This window comes from Amblyomma maculatum, chromosome 3, assembly GCF_055883805.1.
Source record: "Amblyomma maculatum isolate TAMU_Amacu chromosome 3, ASM5588380v1, whole genome shotgun sequence".
Lineage (NCBI taxonomy): Eukaryota > Metazoa > Arthropoda > Arachnida > Ixodida > Ixodidae > Amblyomma > Amblyomma maculatum.
In genome coordinates, this window is record NC_139346.1 from 123,347,323 (window position 1) to 123,368,313 (window position 20,991).

At 41.3% G+C, this 20,991-nt stretch overlaps 1 protein-coding gene across 1 annotated transcript; it reads left to right on the forward strand.

The window, feature by feature from the left end:
* The first annotated feature begins 230 nt into the window (after positions 1 to 230).
* On the forward strand, positions 231 to 9,113 carry LOC146195928 (techylectin-5A-like). Its single transcript, XM_084597964.1, has 6 exons — positions 231 to 304; positions 1,916 to 2,096; positions 2,843 to 2,985; positions 3,505 to 3,610; positions 6,410 to 6,577; positions 7,502 to 9,113. Exons 2-6 carry the CDS (start codon positions 1,955 to 1,957, stop codon positions 7,813 to 7,815), a joined length of 873 nt encoding a protein of 290 aa, XP_084454090.1. The 5' UTR covers positions 231 to 304; positions 1,916 to 1,954; the 3' UTR covers positions 7,816 to 9,113.
* The last annotated feature ends 11,878 nt before the right edge of the window (positions 9,114 to 20,991 follow it).

Sequence of the window (20,991 nt, forward strand, 5' to 3'; positions counted from 1 at the left end):
AACGTCTACTTCAGTGTCTTGTTTCGCTACTCGTGCGGAAAACTGTCTTTGATAGGTCAGTGTTCTTGAACAAGAGAGAGAAAAGATTTCATGCGTTGCACATAGAGATAGTGAAAGCGTACGTTTTCCCTCCAGAGAATAGTGACGTATGGGTAGTTCCCCTGATACCTCAGAGCTTCTGCTTAGAGCAAGAGGAGATATAAAAGCTCCTAAGGAGCAACTTCCTCGCACTCGAGACCCTGCCACACGGCTGAGAGCACGTCTAGTCTCCATAAGTGACGCAGTTGAACCTTTCCACATTCAGGTAAGTGCTGATTATCGACCCCTCCTGTTGGCGTGTGCGTTGCGAAAGATTCCGGCTCTAAAAGAAACGCGCAAGCTTCCAGGAAGGACTGTGGCTATCGTTTATTCTTATATATTTGCTTAGTTCGTGGCACTGGACATTGTTTCTTGGAGACCTTGCCGTTGTGCGCGAAGTAAATTACGTCAACATTATCCCGGTGATCGCTAAAAGAGAAATATAAACGGCAACGACGCCAATGTTGTGTGCATGATCGTCGCATGTCTGATCCCTTAGTTCTCCGCGTCTGCGTGACAGGCGCCGTCATCGAACAGTAAACATTAATGACGACGCGTTCGAAGTGTCTGCCTAACGTCTTCGGTAGCTCCTTCTTCAGGAGAAGGAAAGTGTACAGTGTTTTCCCGACAGAAAAAAAATGGCAAGCGTGAGGATGTGCGTGTTTCATCGCTTTCAGTGGAACGACGTCTGTTGAGAACGCTTAGTTTTTTTTTTTTTTTTTTTTGGAGAATAGATGCTCTTCCCGTTCCACCGGATGCATACGGAGGGTCTGCTTATTGCAGCCAGTGGTTGACTTGTGGAGGCAGGAAGACGCAGTGTATATGAGTTCATAACAGCTCCGGTTGCAAAAGCGATGAAATGACCAAGCCACTGTCCTCACGAGCAAATTCGGAGAATAGCATCTGCACTGTTTCGCTCCTTCGGACGAAACCGCCGCTGAAAAATCTCGACCGGCACAATAACAGCAACACTGTTTCTGAGAAATATAGGCTTTTTGAAAGGTAGAAAGACAACACGAAACAAAATATAGGTGTCGGAACAGAGGCAGATATCGCTAGTACGCGCACGCATCTGCGCAGAACTTTTTGGTGTGAATTAAAGTGGATATGCAAATCCGTCATTCTTCTCAAAATGGCGGCGCAGAGGTTTTCTCAGTGTGGTGGTCACAAATTTTCAGACGAGGGAGAGAAATACATTGAGCTCAGGTTCTTCCAGTCAGATTTCCTCCCTCCTGAAAACTTTGACAATTAGAAAAGTTGAAATAAATTTTTTATTCAATATACTGTAAATTGTCACTGTTTTACTCAAAGCCTATTCAACGAATCTCATCAATGACCAAAAAAGTTTACAAACACGCCGCGTCGTCAATTGATGACGAACCATTGTTTTTTCTTATGATTTGAATTATTTCTGGGGTGTTGATGGTACCCGGTGTGAGCTTCCTAAGCACTTAAATTTAGTGGTTAGAAACCTTTGCAGAAATGTGCGAAGCATCGTAATAAAATCATTAGGAGTATCGGGAATAGACGAAATAAATGCGTTCGATTCAGTGCACTGATATTGAAAATGCGCTGCGCTCAGGTTTCCTTTATAATCATTTACTTTCTATTGCTCTGTAGGTGACAGTCGTCGCCCCATGTTTGCCTAGTTCTTCGTTTGTCACTGTTAACACAGCCCATCTCCGTTCTATTATTCTATTATCTTTCTTTCCTGGCTACCTCAACCACTGGCTTTGGATGAACTTCACCCACGCGACAGTTCAGACCATGTGGCGAAAACTGTTCTGGGTCTGGTCACTACATTGACCTCCTCATTTCGTTCTCTTGTTGCTTACAGTCATCAAGCCACATTCAGCTTGTCTCACGCAACATCATCATGGAACACTGGCTCATGTTTGTCTACCTGGTGTTAGCCGCCGAATTCGTTGTTATACAGTCGGCTGCCGTGCCAAAACCTACCATTGAACAGGCGGAAGAGCGTGTACAAGAACTGGCAAAATTGCTCGGGGACATTAAAAGTGAGTATTTTTGGTCTTGGTTTCAGATGTAGTACACAAAACATGTATTTAGAGGTCGTTTATCTCTAAACGCACATATTTAAGAACTTTGTTATGTATACGAGTAAAAATATTATCAGGCATCCCTTGCACCCTGTCACGGCCAAATTTTCCTTATTCTAATATCATGATCGTGTTCGACTTGGTAACTTGTTCCCCAGTTGCAAGACACTAAATGCTATTACGCAATTCTAGAATGAAATGTTAAAAGAAAGCTAAAGCAATAGAAAGTAAGAACTTGAAGGAAGCTAAATCGAGACTAGTGCAACGTACTCTGGCAAAAGGCGTAAGTACAGCAACTTAACAAAATATTCTTTAGGCATTTCATCTCCTCTGTGGACACTGATCTAAGCGTGGCTTAGATATATAAAGAAAGCTATGAAAAGCATAGTGATACTAACTCTGTAACTTATGAACTGGTGGTACTCAGCAAAGAGAGCAAGTGAGCAGTCAATGATAACAAAAAAAAAAAACAACAACTTTGTAATCCGATTACGAATTTACTCTACGTACCAAAACAAGCAACGCAGGACTAAAATCTCTCCCTGTGCAGAAAGATGCAAGGGGAAGGGGGGGGGGGCGGTTAATTGGCGCTAGTAATGTATTTTATATACACATTACAAAACTGGCAATTTGAAGCTGTAGGGATACTATGGGGCATTTCCTATTTTAGGTTAACTTGTGCATTTCATTGCGATCCCTTTCAGACAGTATTCTACCTCGGCATTGTACTGATCTGCTACATGCTGGGCAGCAAAAGAGTGGCGTCTACACTGTATTCCCCAAGGCCGCGGGCTCGTCAGGGCAGAACGTTTACTGCGATATGGACACAGACGGCGGTGGTTGGACAGTGAGACCCTTTCCCTAAACTATATGCTCTTTGTACACCCTTTTTAAGAAGAGTGCTTTGTCGGGCTGGTTGGTTCATACTGAATGGAAGGAAGGAACAGCTCAAACGTACGGGACGTGTAGGAAGGCGAGACAGACACATGGGCTCATGTGTCGGTCTCGCCTTCCTACACGTCCCGTCCGTTTGAGCTGTTCCTTCCTTCCTTACACCCTTTTTCCCACTATGACCAACAGCCGCGGTTGTTGTCTAAGGAAAACCCAAACTATTTATTGCTAGGTATTCCGAATGGTAAATGTCCAGGTGAGTGAGCTACCTTAGCAACCATGCTATAGAAGCATCTTGGGCGTCAAAGCAAATTTGCTCCGCCTGTTACCGAAGTTACCCATTGCGGTATAATACATGAATACCTCCTTTTTGCTTTAAAGGGCACAGAACAGCTTGAGTAGTTCTATGTTCTACGCTATACATGCAGATTGTTTAAAAAATATTGTAATACAAAGGTGTTTCCTTTGTCTTCAGGTCATTCAAAAAAGAGGACAGTTCGGAAACAGCGTGTACCACTTCTACCGAAATTGGACCGAGTACGCTAACGGATTCGGCGACCCTTCTGAGGAGTATTGGATTGGTGAGTTTGCCCACATTCCGTTAAACCGAATGGAGAAAAGTGCGAAATGCTTACGTTGTAGTGAATTACCGAGCATCGAAGTCATAATTGGGGTGGCTTCGCCTGCGCAAACAGAAATTTGCTTGGTGCCAGGCGCCATGCTGAACAGTGAGCAGGTTTTTCTGCATAACACTGTCACTTAATTTGATAAAGGAACTTCACAGAGGATTCATGGATATGGTCTGCTATTCTGACGAACTGGGATTTCCTGCTATAGGCAGTAAATGACTGAAGTAACTTTATGCAGTCCATTATTATATTGGAAAACGTGCAGATGTCCAACTTTATTTCTTAGGCTATGGGGGCATTACGCGGAACAAGAAGCTTGGAATTTCTTATAAATAAAGCAACGTGTACTCGAATAATAATAATAATAATAATAATAATAATAATAATAATAATAATAATAATAATAATAATAATAATAATAATAATAATAATAATAATAATAATAATAATAATAATAATAATAATAATAATAATAATAATTGGTTCACAGGAAAGGGAAGGCGCAGTATCTGTCAAACTTGTTTCTGTGGACACCTGAACCGCACCGTAAGGGAGTGGAAGAAGGCGAAAGTTAAAGTAAACATTATTTTTATGTTTATGGAATACAAGCCAGCTTTACTAAGATAAACATACAGTTTGAAGTAAATTCAGCCATCGCAGATGTCCTAACAAGAGGACGCCTGTGAAACGATAAAACGGTCTTGTTCTAATAGGGAACGTTATTAGTAGAAGTTCTAAATTAGCATTTTTGTAAGCGAGCGAGGTCAAGACAAAACCTTTACATGAGCTGTAGCAAATCGGCTGCTGGCTTTCACGCTAATATATATGGTCGAGAGAACCCCTGGGTCAAATAGTTAGCCCTAAAGAAAAACAAATACAGTGCATCGTAACACCTCAGCATGCTGTTTCGGGCTACAAAGCATTCAGATTATTTTTTTTTCTCTGTAAAGCAGCTGAAGCACTCTTGATTGTGGGGAATCTATAACCTGCCGAGAACCACTTGCAGGACACCGCACATTCAAAGGCAAATAAACGTTAACGTTGGTGGAAGATTCGTCCGCACTTGTTTGTACGAAATCTTTCACCTCAACATATAGAAGATGTTCTTGACGTTAGATTTATTGAATTATAGAATACTTATCTCTGTATTTAGTGTTCCTATATTTAAAATGGAATGAAGAAATCTGTTGAGGAGAAAATTTTGATGCGAAGGCACAGGAAAGAGAGGACGGCAGTCATCTTCCTTAATGTCCAGGCGGTTTCACACGCGTTAAGAAACTGCAGCTGTAGAGCATTACCTCTTTGAAGAGTTTCTTTAACGCCATTAAAGACATGGATACTTGTGCGATAATGTCATCATAGACAAAGCGATATAATAAATGTTTTTCTTTCATTTTTATGCGCAGATAAAGTTTCTTGCCCGTACGCAGTGTTTAGCACGTTGAATTCTCAAATGTGGTTCCCCATAGACTGGTCGAAATGGGCTTAAAATAGTGGATGGCGGAACCCCGTATATGTATGAGCGTTTCAGTACAGCCAGCACGCTACGGAATCTGATATTGAGTTGCCGCAAAAAAAAAAAAAAAGTACGTTGTTCGTTCCGCTCCTTCGAAACCAATGTGACGAACCCTCTCGGCAGCGTTTGATACAGCATGCGGTATGCACAGCGTGCTCATTAACAAAACATCAGTTTTGCTTTCAGTGTAGGCAATAAATTCTTATTTGCGGAGGGCGTTTATTTGTGACATATGTTGCATTATTATTGCGTGGTGGCGTTCATGGTTAACGGTTTCTAGGTTCTTCCCCTTGGTTTTTCTTCTACCTTCTCTTTTTATTTTGTGTTTTTTTCCTCCTTCATTTCTTCATCTCGTTCATTTTCTTTTTTGTTTTTTTTTGTTTAGTATGAAGTACACATACCAATTTTGGACTCGCGGAAAAAAGTCTCTTGACAGCTTGCACTCTATTAACCTGTGCCGCTTCGTTTACAGCGTTCAGTGGGCTGTTCTCGACAAGCGCATGTCTAGAGTTTACAGAGTTGCACTTTATCCTTCTTACGTGCGAATATGAGAAAGCATTGCGAGTTCCATGCTTGTTATGAAGTCGTTCTGCGTTTCAATGCTTTCCCAACGTATACAACTTTACTTACTTCACTTAGTATTGGCATTTTTCCTCGTATATCGTCCATTTTATTTTGGTTATTATAAGCTTTTACTATATTTATAATGTTTGTATTTTACGACTTTCATTTTGTTCTGCAGCTGTTGTAGTTTCCCTGAGCGCCCTTCGGCGTTTCTACGCTAGACAAGGTAAATGAACTCGCTCTCAGGGAGTCGAGGCAGCGAAGTGGTTTTGCGCGCTCGGCTGGGGAAGGAAGGGTGGAAGTTTGATCTTAGTCGTGGACACGACTGATTTATTTTTATTCTTTAGAATTACTGTATTACGTCTAATTATTGATGATTATTAGTTCGTGACGACATGCCACAGTGTCGGCTCCTGTACACGCCCCCACTTCAGGCAAGAAATGCTTTCGTATTAAAAAGAAAAGGCACTGCCATGTGAGCACAGCTTCTGGACAAGTTTCACCCATTCAAGATGACGTGTCCTAGGGAATCGAGACTTCATTGTTCAATTCTCACCCATTAAAAGTAACCGCTTTCGACTAAGTGTGCAGAATGAACGACTGTGAAATATTTTTGAGGCCCTGCGGTAGCCTGCCGTAACCTGGTTGACTTTTGAATGAACCTGTCGCAGGCAACCACGCTCTGCACGAACTGACGTCGGGCGTCGAAGAAATGACTCTCCGTGTGGTACTGAGCAACAGCACCGAAAACAGCGTGTCGGTTGACTACGAGAGCATCAAGGTGGACAGCGAGGAGGCTCTCTTCAAGCTTCATGTGGGGAAGCATATGGGACCAGAAGGTGATGTCATAATACATACCCCTGTTGCGGTCATAGCTGAATGTAAATGCCGGAGAAATGAAAGCCTAATTTTCCCCATTTTGTAACCGAGCAACATCAGCTTAGAATTCTGCTAGCAATTACTTATTATATAAAGTCGCCCATGGCCTAGAGATATCAGACAGGAAAAGCGATTGTGGTCAACACGAAATGTAATAATTCGTGGAAATGTGAGGGACCAAAGGAAAAACACATAAAACATAAAAATTAATCAGGAGGTGATGCAATATAATATAGAAATGCGCAGTGATAGTCATCGAGCTTTTGAACTGGTGAACTGGTTGTCATCTTTGAAAACAGCAGATCGAGATTGAAGCCGATTGCGCTCTTTTGATATCCTTGGAAAACAATGCTATAGAGATGAGTTCAGATATCAGATAAATATCAAAATTTTGACCGCGATCAACTGAGAGAGCAAGATGAATTCACTGGAATGGGGACGATGTCGGATTGTAAGAGGATAGTTTTCAGGACGGGCTAATCTGTGGTGATAATCTAGGGAGGCGAGATGCAGGATACGCTTCATGTCGCGTATACGCACCAGTATATTGGAACCACGCAAACAAAGAAGGGCGCAAAACGTTAGGACAAGTCAAAACATCGCCCGTTTTCCAGTTGAATCTTGACGGCGCACTGGTTAATTTGCGCAGTTATGTTAGTGGTTCCAGTGCGCACAAAGCTATGCGTCCTGTCTGAGTTTATTTTCGGTGTTCAGTACTAACTAGACTGTATAAAGCGACCAAGCTTCATGCATGCTTTCTATTTATAGCGAAACATAAAACAAAGAATCAATGTTTATTACAAGTACATCAAAGAAACGAAGCTCGATTAACAACAAAACAGATTGTGTGTTTCTGCCTAATGGATGAAATATACTTTTTACAGGATGGGATGCCATGGTACACGCTAACGGTTTCAACTTCTCCACCTTCGAGCGTGACAACGATTCAGGGCCGGCGAACTGTGCGGTTATGTACCGTGGCGGCTGGTGGTATAGCCAGTGTCACGCCGCTAACCTGAACGGCCTGAACCTGAACGGCCCGCACGACAGCTACGCCGATGGCATCGAGTGGAGCGTGCGTGGCAGCAGCACGGTCCGCCTGTACCATTACTCTTACCCGCAGGTTCGCATGATGATCAGACCAGCCGGATCACTGTTGGACCGTCGAAGCAGCCTGCAGACTCCATCGGCAGTATAGTTACTAAGTAGGTTCGCAGCGGCAGGAAACGTGTAAATGCTTTTGGCTGTATTTTAATGCTAGAACATATCACCGCAATTTACTGAGTGTTAAACTTGCAAAGGGCAAGTTAGGGAGCTTAGCATAATGCCTGTTATTAATTAGTTGAGAAACAAAGCCTTTGTCAAGCATGCCATCCTTTTGGCAGTGATACATCTGAAAGCACAAAAGCTGACGTTTTCTAATCCAGAAATCACATTAGAAATTAGTAGTAGTACTTAGCAGGTGATGCAGTTTGTTGCGTGCAGATAATGCATCAAGGAGGTTTGCCGCAGCGCTTGCGTCTAATCAAGTTTCCTTGTGATCGGTATAGAATGCTTTTTAAACTTTATGCGCGGTGTGCTTGACAAATATTGTACATAGTGATTTAAACATTGAACCAGTGATGATCTACACTCATCTGTCATCAGAGTGTTATCTCCAGCCGGAGCGTACCAAACATTTCTGCACGAGGTACTCTGAAAACCAGCTAGGTTGATGATCACAGTCGAATACATAGCTGACGCTTCATGAAATGCAAACGAACTCGATATTTCGTGTCATCGGAAATGCTTCTTCTTTATTCAATGCGTGCTGTTAAGCATGAGCGTGTAATTAAGAAATAATCACAAGAGATGCAACAATTACGGCATCACGAATACAAGAATGACTTTCGGGCAGGCACATGTATTCTTATCTGATGGTTATGGCGTCTTTTATGCGCACTGTATGCAAATAGTGCTGAGAATGTGAGCATAAGTGACAACGCTTCTGATCAAAGAGTGCCAGACGCAAGGAGTGCAATTACAGGTTCAAGTTCAAATGCTCTTCAAAGTCAACTGCTTCGCTGGGGCACTTTTTGTATGGCCCAAATAAATTTCAATATGAGTGCCGTAGCGTTTTTCGGCAGCATAGTCTCATGATAGCCATATATTGATCTGCTAGCAAATACGTGCTGAACGACACCAGCAATTCATAGGTACTTCATAATTTTCAACAGATATATGCAAGCAAAAACCACGACGTAATGGGCCTACTCTACAGTCCCGGTACAAATGCATTAAGTGCAGCTCTGGATCTTGAAGAAGGGGAAGTACTTCTAATGCGTGATGCGTCTCTGCCTTTGACACCCGATGTATTAGCGACAGTGTTATCGTTTATGAGGCTAGAGTATTTTTTTTTCGATTTACAAGTGCAAGTGTTCCCGTATTTGTTTTGAGTGTATATGTGAGCGAATGTATTTATACTCTGGATGAAGACATTAAAATTCCTGATATGCACCGCTGTCTGATTATTTCTTTTACAGTTATTGTCTCCATTAACTGACCGTTTCACAGTTGCTAAAGAACGTCAAAATGATGCTGCATATAGTAAGCTGTGGAGTGTGGGGTTGGGTGATTTGGCACTATTTATTCATACCTTTCAAAATACGGCTGTCTCTTTGTATGAAAGAGCATTGAATAAAAATAGAGAGGGAGCTTCAGTTTTCGAGCCGAGCCAATGTTTCGACAACGTCTTCGTTGTCGAAACATTGGATCGATTTGCGAGCTGTGGCTCACTTCTACCCGTCTTCAGTGCTCTTTCATACCGTGTAGCCACCTTCTTTTTCTTTCTTTCCTTCTTTCTTTCTCCTGTGCTGTCTCTTTGGTTAGAGATATAACAAGTGTGAGACGCAGGGCATTCGAATACAGCAAACATAACGTCGTCAGGAAACTCATCTTGAAGTTCAATAGTCGGCAATGAATGCAGAGAATCGATTGATTTTCTTTAACATTAGCAGTTTGTGAAAAACGAAAACGTCAAAGAATGCAAGAATAAACTTAGAGGAACTAGTTTGGAAGGTCTGTCCACGGGGTGACTTTCGCAGCAGGAGTCATCAATGAGAAAGGTCATCGAATGGGAGAGTATTCCGATGCGTAAATATGCAGATCGATTAGCAGTTAAAGTAAGCGTCGATTCGCAAATTCCTGAAGCGAAAAGTTATGTACCTTATCTGGCGGCTGAAATCTATACTAATGGCAGCTGTAAGGCACTGAGAACATAAATTTCTTAGTGTTTGTAGGAACTGTAGGTTATGAAACAAAGTTCCAGCAATAGAGAAGCATATACGAGGGCAAATTTATTAATAAGAAAGTTTCTTGCTCTGTTTAGTGCCATTCTTCGCAATGAATATATTTACAAATCTTGCGTATCTTTTTTTATAGACAGAGCAGGAGTGAAATCTGTAAACACTGCGTTATTGCAAGAGCCACTCATTCGGCCCCAGTAATTTGACGCACTTTTATTGTGGTCAGGTAAACTAGGTCTACTTGCGCATTTAGAATATAAAAACCTGCAACTATCCCAAAATACCTTTATTACTGCTACCTATCCAGGTACACGAAACAAGGGTTCTCCTGAATCACCTGAATACTTTGCGGCTATAGGAAATTATGAAAAAAAATACGGTATGTAATTTGTTGTGGTATCAAACAATATGAGACCTTTCTACATTTGATTGTAGTTCTGTCTTTATGTTTTGGGATCTTATTGTGTTTATGCTGGAATAGATTTATGTGGTTGCACTATCTTCTTTAGATCATGGGGTACAGATCTTGCCTCTTCCGAACAATTGCCTGGCATAGTGACAGCAAAATAATGCTGATTTTTTTTTATCCTTCCGTCTATTCCAGTCAGACGCTGATTCAACACTGAGAAACTTGACGTCAGTTCTCTTATAGACGGGAGCATTGAACGGGTGACTCTGCAAACTTCCTCATGGTAGAAGAAAATAGCGCTGGAGACAGGAAATAGAAGTAGACACAACACGAGAGCTTGTCCCGTCTCCTGCGCTAATTTCTTCCGCCATGATCAGTCACCAACCCACCCAGCAACACACTGGAATGCAGCAAACTTCCCTTGACCGCATTATGGCTTCAGTTAGACTGAATGGCTATGACGTCACGTTTTTCGAGCTGAGTGTCAGGGTGCATATTGGTTCAGTTCAGTTTATTCCAGTCATATACAATGGCTGAAAAGAAACAGAAAAAGCTCCACTTGCGTATTTTTTAAGCTAAAGGAAGCTAACGAAGGAAAAACCGGATGATATGTCAATTTGAAGTGGACGCACGTAGAAACGGAACAGATACGTCACCAGTGTTTCCAGCCACAAATGATTCGGGTAAGTCTGTAGCCTTCGTTTGCTCCTGTAACAGCGCCCATTAATTGATGTTCCTGGGGATTTCACGTTATGTTAGAACCCTGTTAATTTATTTTCTCTCTCTCGGAGCCGTGAGGATGTCTTCTTTGGTTGGAAGCTGCGGTGTTGCGAATGGTCTCCGGTGAACAGCTTCCACAGACAAAAAAAAAAACACGCGAGAGTATGTTATGATTATATATTTTTGTCCGAGGAGGATTTTGCATAGCCCTAAGGGCACCTATCCTTGCAATGAGTCAAGAAAGTACGCATTTTTGTCTTTACGTATTCACGCCAGGAGACACTTGAGCGCATTTATCAAGTAGTGGCAGTCTCAGTCGAGGCAGATTAAGTCGTTAAGCTGACGGCGCCCGGAAAGCGCGAAGGGAAGCCTCTGGGTTGCAAAGGTCGAGCTCATGCATCGCTTCTCCCATCCTCGTGCGCTATCGACGTGCCGTTTTGACAATGAGGGTTTTTCCTCTAACATCGCCTCTGAAGCTGAGGGCCACAAACAGACGCCCGAGAATGAAGAGGTCGCTCATGCACGGTATGAAGCAAGCAAGGAACAGCTCGTCTTGCGTCGGTCAATGCACGATTATTAAAACCCAATTAAAATGTAACAAAGTGACGTTATTCTTGCGTGCCTGTTATAGGCCTTGTTTTGATGGTCTTGCCTGGCGTAGGGTGAGAAATAGGGGTATAAAAATGCAACAAAATGATAGACGAAGGAAAGCGGAATAAATGAAATCTGGAAGATGAAACAAAGATGGAAAAAACGAATGAGAGAAAAAGGAATTAGACTGGGCACAAAAAAAGCTCGCGGAGCTACTACATGTGTTCCGATCGTAGGCTTACACAATCAGGATGCCACGACTCTGCTTGTGTACATTTTCCACCAGCGCATAAAACAAGATAATTGTTCCGAGAAGTTAATAGGACAAGTGTATTTTTACGATCTAAAGAAAAACGTCGGAAGCCTATTTTCTTCCACTGCGCGATTCCTCTGTGCCGACGATGTGCTTTTGCTATCAGCTTTGCCTGTTTTGACGTACCAGTGCGCGCTTATGGGTTGAGGGTCATTTCTCATTTGTCTAAAGGCCTTGCTCTGAAGTGGCAAACACTTAAGGCTTTAAGAAGAGTGCCGGTGGTACGTATTTAACGCTACTCAGTAGGTTGAATGTCTTTTACTAATGTTAATACTTTCAAAGCATGGGTTAAAACCTCAGTCTGCATTCAGTACAAACCGAACAGGAACGTTCGCTGTTTAAATATTACACAAGCATTTGTCTAGAGTGTGCAGACGCCAAGGGTTCCATTGCAAATTTTGAGGCATCTTTGCGATGCTTGGGAGAGCCGAATACCCGCAGCCTTCAGTGTCTCGCTGAAATATGTGATTACATGTTGAAAACATTCTTATACTTATTTTGATTCTCGCTTTAATGTGTCAATAACTTGGACACTGATGTAGGAACAACAGATAACGCATATAGGTGAAGAAGATGAGAGTTTATTTTGTCGCCTTCGTCCTCGTTGATTTTCTTTTTGTTGCAGAATATAAAAAAGTGGAGCCAAGTAAATTATTTATATTCGCACAATGCGGAATAAAATCTTTTTAATATGCTTTGATGCTTACCGCTAGTGAGGAACGCAATTTAAACCTAGCCCACGTTCAACGCCATACGAAATATCTAATATTAGAATATAGGAAGTTTATATGAGATAATCGCAAATTTTTCATATTTCATGGTGCCTAAAAATGGGTATGGCCTTCCGATTTATTGACCTCTTGGCAAAGCTATAAAAACATATCTAAAAAAATATACAGGAATGTCTGACACTGTGGCGTTGTCATCCGCCCATAGCCTTCTGACGACTGCAGGCCGTTAAGCTCATTACACTTAAGGTTCGCCCCGCCGTGTTGGTGCAGTGGTTAGGGCACTCACTAGAGTGCTCGCGGCCGGGATACAATCTCGGCCGCGGCGGCAGCTTTTCGATGGAGGCGAAAAGCAAGGCAATTATGTGCTGTGTGATGTCAGTGCACGTTAAAGAATACCAGTTGGCCCTCCACTACGGCGTCTCACATAGCCTTAGTCGCTTTGGAACGTCAAACTTCGCAAACCAAACCTAAGGTTTCTGGGAAATTTAACAGGTTCATACGCCCATAATTCAAATACCACAATTTGTCAAAATGTTTAACAGGGTTACAGCTCATGAGGGCACTGTCGATTGCTGCAGCCACAGTGCTTTGTGCATATAGTATCGACGCTTAGAGTTGGCTTTGCGCAGAGGCAGGGTCGCATCCCATTGTATAGTTGAGACGGGATACCTCAAGAATTCAGAGAATGAAACGCCGGTCTGTAAGCATTTTCTTTTTTTCTAGGCAATGATAATTTATTATGTAGCATGAATGAATCCCTTATGTTTAGCTTCCAAATTTGTGGAAGGGGCTTCAGTACAATGTTACCAGTTTATGTACAGATGGCATAAGTTGTGGTAAAGAGGGCGTAAAAAATGGTGCCGCAATGTACAAAATCTCGCATCGCTTTGAATCCACCTTCAGATAAATTGATGCTAACATTTTTTTCCTGCTTAAGTAATATTTTCCGCTAATATCGGTTTCTTGGAGACTCAAGAGAACACCTGACAAATTAAAATTGCATTTTCAACAAAGTGTGGTATGTCTCATCCCCTAGTACTTTCCAGTTAAGGAAATGGCAATGCTCAAGGTCAATATTCCCAAACTTGAAGCTCAATATGATTCAAACTGAGTGCGTTAGAAAACCCTAGAGGCTGCGCGACCTAATAATATATCCAGCAATTTATCGCATGGTTTTTTACTGCATGGGTTTCACCTCTGAGATCTTTGAGTGACTCCACAATTTGCACCACCTGGTGTTGTTTAAACTGCACTAATATAGAGCAGTGTACAGGTGCCTGGGGCTTGGCCTCCATCGAAGCGCTGTCATTGAGGGTGAGTTAAGATCATGGCCCTCAGTTTCAATAGTCGAACGTCATATCTAGTGAGCCACCACCAAGGGTCAGGCTATATTGCGTACTCGTCTAACGCTGCCTAAAACTCGAAACCTGCTGTGAAGTGATGAGGAATGCAGGTGTCCTGGCCGCTACAAAATTAGTAGAATGTGGCAGCACAGTCAGCAAGTCGACACCAGGCTACTCACATTCGGAAGGCATTGAAACTGAGGAAAATAACTTTCTAGCCCTGATACCTGCATAGTTTAGGAAGCTATCAAGAGGACGACTCCGCCTGTGTCGCAGAGGGCTTGCCATCTCTTACAAGAACGAATACTAAATTTCTGATATCATTAGGGTGTTATCACGTTTGTCATGAAACATTAATGAGAACAACAGCATATGTTTTGCGCTTGCAGCATACCGATGCCATAAATTCTTGAATAGTTTTTGCATCGGGGTTTTTGTATGATACTTACATCAGAAAATCTTGATGAGATTTTGCAAGAATTTTCTGATGTAAAACGTCAGGTGAATACCATTTCCAAGCATCGTCTATATATTTTTTTTATTTGCTGTCCTATCAATGATGCATATGAACTAACAGACCTTTGCAGTAAAAACTCCAGTATTACTCGGCATATACTGTGTACATGACGGCAAATGCTTTTCGTTTTTTTTTGGAAATTTGGGATATTATGAGCTCCCCATTAAGCCATGCCGGTGGGCCTTCCATTGAGTATATAAGCATGAACGCGGTCTATGAAGACGTTTTTATCTGGGCAGTGTATCGGGTGTATTATTACGCGCCTATTATTTTACAAACATACAAGCGTAACGCAAACCTCAGAGATATTTTAGTACATTCTAAACTCGACAATAAGCATCCAACGCAACTACACCCTTGCTCTCGACATAGATGTAAGACGTGAAGTCCTATACAAAAAGACAGCACGGTTAAAAGTAAGGAAAGTGATTTCACTTTTCACATAAAATCGGGCTTTAACTGCACATCTTCAAACTTTATCTACCTTCTAGAATGCTCCTTCTGTCATAAACAGTACATCGGAGAGACAGGGCAATAAATCAACATAAGGCTTAATGGGCATCGAGCAGACACAGGCAAATACCTCCCAAAAGCAGTTTCCGAGCATTTCAAGCAGAAAGACTCTAAGTTAGAAGAAATTGAAATATATATTCTCCAGTCAGGCTTTAAATCTGCAAGGGACAGAAAATATGGATAGGCATATCTAATTCATAAATTTAGAACATTGGAACCAGCAGGAATAAATATATCTAAGGGAACGTTAGAAACTCTTACTATACTCCCTTTGCATCATAACTACACGGGAAAACAATCCCACATAGCGTTAATTGTACAGTTTATTCACAACTCATGTGCACTCTATTCCCGTCCGCAATAGCTTAAGCTGTAGGTGTTTTTCTAAACACATTTCCTGCTTATCACATGTTGCTTGAGTTTGTCCTCGAACTTGTCTTTTTTTTTAAATTTTAGTTGTGGTTCAGTATGCGGTCATTACCCGGTGACTTTGTACTGCCCCCCCCCCCCCCCCCCTTTGCAGAAAGTATTAAGATTTGTCCTCCTTAGATATATTCCTTATCAAGGCCCTCTGCAATGCCTGTCCTTTTGCAAAGTGTATCTGCACCAACCCCACTGAAGTGGTGACTAATCATCTACCCGGTATTGTAGTTTTTTCTGGTACTGCCGCTTTTACTTCTTTTGCGGGCCACAGGATCCCTGTGGTTCCATGGTGAGAAATACATACTGAAGAATTGGTTTTTTCACTCCATGACCTACTTTCTTCTCACCCACTTCCCCTCCCCAGCCTTTCTTCTTTGGAAGCAAAAGCGTATTTAAACACCTTCCAGTGATAATCGCTTTGCCCAGATGAAGACAAGTCCACTTGTCGAAACGTTGGCTCGACCTGCGAACTGAGGCGTACCCCCTTAACCCTTCTTCAGTGCTTCTTCATACCGTGTAAACCATCTTCTTCCTCTCGCTCTACCTGGTACAGCGAAAGCAAAAATACGTGTGCTGCATCTGGTGGCATTTTGTGCATAACAAAAGTAGTTTTATTTCCCGCTTTTTTCCTCAATAAAATTTTCTTTTTCTGAAGTTTGATTTCGGGTTCCTCAGGTCTAAACTGGCTCTAGAGAGCAGTAATAAACACTGAACGTTGGCAAATTTTATTATGGACGTCATTAAATATCACCATATGTAATACTTTTTCTTTCTAATTCCACTTTTCCATTCCTATTTTTTTCCGGATGCACATCAGGGGTATAATATCAGGTGGCGAATAAATTAAAAACTTGTGGCTCTACCAAAACAAAAGAAAACGATAAAAGATTTCTCTTTAGCTAATGTAATGACTGTTAGTTAAGGTCTGTTAAAGATGGTTAGTGAAAACAGACGCTCTCGTGTACAGTGCTTCCAAAATGGAGGCCGACAATGGCTGATCAAGGTGTTACTCTTCTGTTGTTACCATACTAAAATTCACTTTTAGATTGAGCTGTTCTGGCAATAAGGTGTAGCGAAAAAATGAAAATAGTCCTGGTGAGTGCTGTCAGAAAACTAATAAATAAATATAAATATCGCAACGCCTCAGATTCCACCGGCTCGGCCTTCATGAAGCCGTCTAGCGCAGTTATTTATATAGGGTAATCAGATTCTGTAGCAAGCGGAGAGGGGAGTGATAAGCTGGTTTTCAGGTAAGGCAGCACTACGGAACTATCTGTGTAGTATGTATATTACAATTATGTGCCGGAAGGAGTGTTTTCCTTTTGCAACTTAAGTTTTTCTCTGAAAAAGCGGAGAAGTAGACGTACGAAAAATGTCACGATCACTTGCTGGACGATTTCACCTGCGATATTCTGAGCAGAGTGTTATTTTTTCAGGATAAAGAGTTTACAATGTTAATGTAGGGTTGCGTCTAGCTTTTTTTATTATTGCTCTGTCGGTGCAAAAGAAAGAAGAAAACGATATATTTGTTCCTCCTTGCCTGATAATTTACTCATCAGGTCGGCGTGCTAATATGCGTTACACATACAATGCTAAAATTAATTCTAAGGGGCAATTTATTCCACTAAACTGCGACGAGGCGAAAACCTTTGCTTAAACGCTGCTGATTCCTGCCTTACTGCTTCTGCATTCGGAATGGATCTGCATTTAAGGGAGCTCGAAATGAAAGGCGCAGCACGGATGTGATGGCCATGACCGGACGCGATGTCATGACCGGATGTAACGTCTTAATGATAGCGGTTCCAGTTATTATACGTGACCGGATGTGTAGTCACGATGACGTTGCATCCGGTCATGACGTATGTTCGGTAATGGCCGATGAAGTCACCAGGCGATGAAATTACAATATCGCGGTATCCCGCGGAATCTCGCGAAGAAGTGTGACACTTCTCGCGGACGGATACAGATGAACCTATAAAGGCTTTCGCTTAATATACGTTAAACGAGAGACGGGGTACACGTACAGCTGCTGATGTACAACACTCAGCAGAGAGAGAGAGTAGGCTGAGATCAAAGTGGAAGCTCTTTCACGCACCTCAATTGTATCATCGCATGGAAGCTGTCTGTTCTAATGTAAAACGATGTCGAGTTGAAAGCTGCAGAAAAAGAATGAGTGAAAACGAAATTGAATCGTAATAAGGGTGGGAAATAAACGAGTTAAAAGAAGGATGAAATATAGACTACATATCGCCATGGGCGACCCGAGGTAAGATAACTACGCGGCACTTAGATACGTTTGTTATTTTGTGATTTCATTCCTCTCCTTTCTCTTTCCCCTTTATGCTACCTGTTTTTGAGCTTCACCTTTGTTTTATTTTCACTTCTTCCTCCTTCCAGTCGCTTACATTTTCCTTCATAGAAGTGCTATTACGAAAATGCATTGAAAGTAATTGAATGCTTATATTTTGGAACGGGCTTAGTTTTCGTAAATAGTGATAACTTCCCGCTTCATTGTGAGGTGCTCGATTTTCCTTGATGACATCTTTGAAAAGTAATAGCATTCTTGAAATGTTGTTTAGTTATTTTCTTTTTACTCTTAGCTCTTGGTAAGTTTTCATCTTTCAATGATACTATCGTTTTTTTCTACTTCGCTTTGCTCTTTTTTAAATTTCGTTTTTTTTTCTTTGCTTCTTTATACGTTTTGACAAAGCGATTTGCCTATTGTTCTCAACTTATGATTACATGTTTGTTGCGTGTGTTTGTTGTGTATGTTCATATAATTCGATCTGGAATGAATTTTTGTGAATCACAGGAAAACACAAGCGATTACTTCTTCCTCGAAAAGAAACTTCTTTTTCGCTCCTACAATATTAACCTAAACTTAAGGCACAGATGCTGAGCAAATAAAATGTATTGGAGTTGCATTTCCCTCCGTGTGTCATAAAGAAACAATGTGTACCCATCTGACAAAGAAACTTGTTCAAATAACGAGAATCGGGGGTCGAGTGACACATGTTTTTTCCAAAATGAAAGTTACCACTTTGCAATTTATTCATTTTTTTTATTAAACTTTTGGAAACTTGGCGTGGAGTACGGATACAGCCATGAACGGATATATTTATTTGCAACAAAAATTTTTTCGTCAAGTTTCCAACTTTTCTTGAGGAACAATAAAGCTGCTCTTTTGCTGCATTGAGAAATGAGCACGATTCACACCCTTTAATACTGTCGCTTGAGTGTCCCGCTTGTACTTGAAATGCATAAATATGTATATTAGATGCATCACTTTGCTGAAATGAAAGGCGAATATCAAGTTACATAAGGTATGCGGATATGTGGGCACTAGCCACACGTCAAATAGATTCAGGTAGAGAATGCTTGAAATTTAAATTTTTCCCTTTGTTAAATGAATCACCGCATAAAGACTCTTATTTTTGTTCTAAATACAGACCATTGTGTGCTTTGTGGGCTAATTTGTGTATTTTCATTTCATTGTTTTTGCCGGCAGCTGCGGTTTCTGATTGTGAATGTAGTGTGCATTTTGTATGATGTTTTCTTCCTTTTTTATGCACCTTTGCTCTGGCGAAATTAAAGTGCTTATGCTGTTTTACATTTATTATTTTAGTGGGCAATTATCATTGCTAAATTTAATGCCTTGCTATCAGGCACTGCTGATACAAAAGGGGCTTGTTGATTTTTTCAAACTATCTCCGACCGTTTTTATTCTCCTTCTCTGTCTGTGTTTTCACAAAATAAGCACAAAATAAATAAAAATGAATTTGCTAGCAGCATTCAACCCGTACATGCTTTCGCACCATGTGCTTCTCAGCTAGGGTTTGGTGTTATTGGTTTGTGGGGTATAACGTCCCAAGGCGACGCAGGCTATGTGAGACGCCGTACCTTCAGACTTCGAAGATTTCAGAATTTTTGGAGTCCTCCAGACACCGGAAAATTCGACCACCTGGTTTTCTTTACCATGCACTCACATTGCACAGCACACGGGCGCCTTGCTTTGCGCCCTCATCGAAACGCAGCCGCCGAGGCCGGGATTCGATCCCGCTTTGGGAACAGTAGTCGAGTGCCGCAATCACTGCGCCACCCCGGCTGGTTCTCAGCCAGGCAGTTCAATTTAGGGTCTAATGTTCTGGTCAATCGTACGACATTTTTGATACGTGCTTTTTTATGTAGCATATCATACGATTCCTTTTATACCGATCTCAGGAATCCTGTTTTGGAAGTTTCTGCCTTTCTCCTTGAAGAATTGAGTTCTGTAAATTTTGGTCTGTCGATATTTTTCTATCTAGCGATGAAATCCAACGTTACCTTCAATAAATGAAAAGATTACCTATTTGCTGTTAGAAGTAGATGTCCATAGTGACTATACTGGAAAGTGGTCTGACAGAGAATTTTATTTCTCATACAATCCGACATGCAGCTTTTTGTCGCCTCATTTTGTGTCTATTTCTTCCTAATATTCGTCTCGCGCATTATTTTTTGTGATCAGTGTTTGCATCAGATCTATTTCTCTGCGGGGATATTGAGAAACATGTAAAGTATTTCGCTGCCCTTTTCCCCCTATTGCACTGTGATGCGTTGACGTTAAATTGTTTATTTGCATTTGTAAGGTATACGTTATGAAATAATCGGTTGCTGTTGCTGGGATTCGTAGTTCTTTTTAATGCAGAAAGACTGTTCACTGGTGTTTCAACTGAAATTTCATCTTGACTGACGATAGTCTCAAAAACTTTACTGTAGCTCTAACCTCTACATCCATGTTGCTTGAGTATGCAGGTAGCTTTACTTGGTTTAAATTGTTGGTTCGTCTTTAGAATGCTGCGCCACAAATGCTGCGCTTGTATTGCTCTCTTTCGGAACTGTTCGTGCGCACTTAGTAATTTGCCTTGGTATTAGTGTCTTGTGTATTTTTTAATGCAGGTTTTCGGACGGAACCACAGGGGAAGTTAGTTGGTCGTTGGCCGAAAATGTTTTTCCTTTCCATAGATAGCATTCCCTTCCCTGTATATCTTCAGATGTGCCGGTGGAATACTTAATAGAATGTTTAATCAAATGTTTGATGTTGTGTAAGATTTTGGATTGAGAAGGAGTGAGATTTTCTATATTGTAGTTTTTGCCAGTACCTTATTACTGTGGCAAGTAGAAGATGAACAATATATATTTTTTAAATGCCGCTGCAAGAACCTTTCTAAATTAACTGGCTTTAGTTCCTCTTTTCACTCTAAGAAATCTTTTTAGATTAGTAGATAAAAGACGCACTTTTTCTTCTCTGTATGTAAACAAGGTAGAAATGAGAACTCGGTATCAAATATTGCTCCCACAATTTTTAAATCGTTTATTTCTTAAATGTTTTTATAACTCCTTTTAGAATTGGAGGTCGGCTCACATAGATTTTTATAATCAGAGAAGTTTAGATTTCTCCAGGTTGAATTATAGTTCATTTTTTGTCTCTCCATACTTGCGAGCGCATCTAGCGTTTTCATCGCTTGTGTTTCCGCTACAAGTACTCCAGCAT

Excerpts from the sequence above, each read along its gene's own strand:
- LOC146195928 (XM_084597964.1), top strand. The coding sequence starts at position 1,955 with ATGGAACACTGGCTCATGTTTGTCTACCTGGTGTTAGCCGCCGAATTC. Across the intron at positions 2,097-2,842 it reads ATTGCTCGGGGACATTAAAA|ACAGTATTCTACCTCGGCAT; the intron begins GTGAGTATTTTT and ends GATCCCTTTCAG. Across the intron at positions 2,986-3,504 it reads CAGACGGCGGTGGTTGGACA|GTCATTCAAAAAAGAGGACA; the intron begins GTGAGACCCTTT and ends CTTTGTCTTCAG.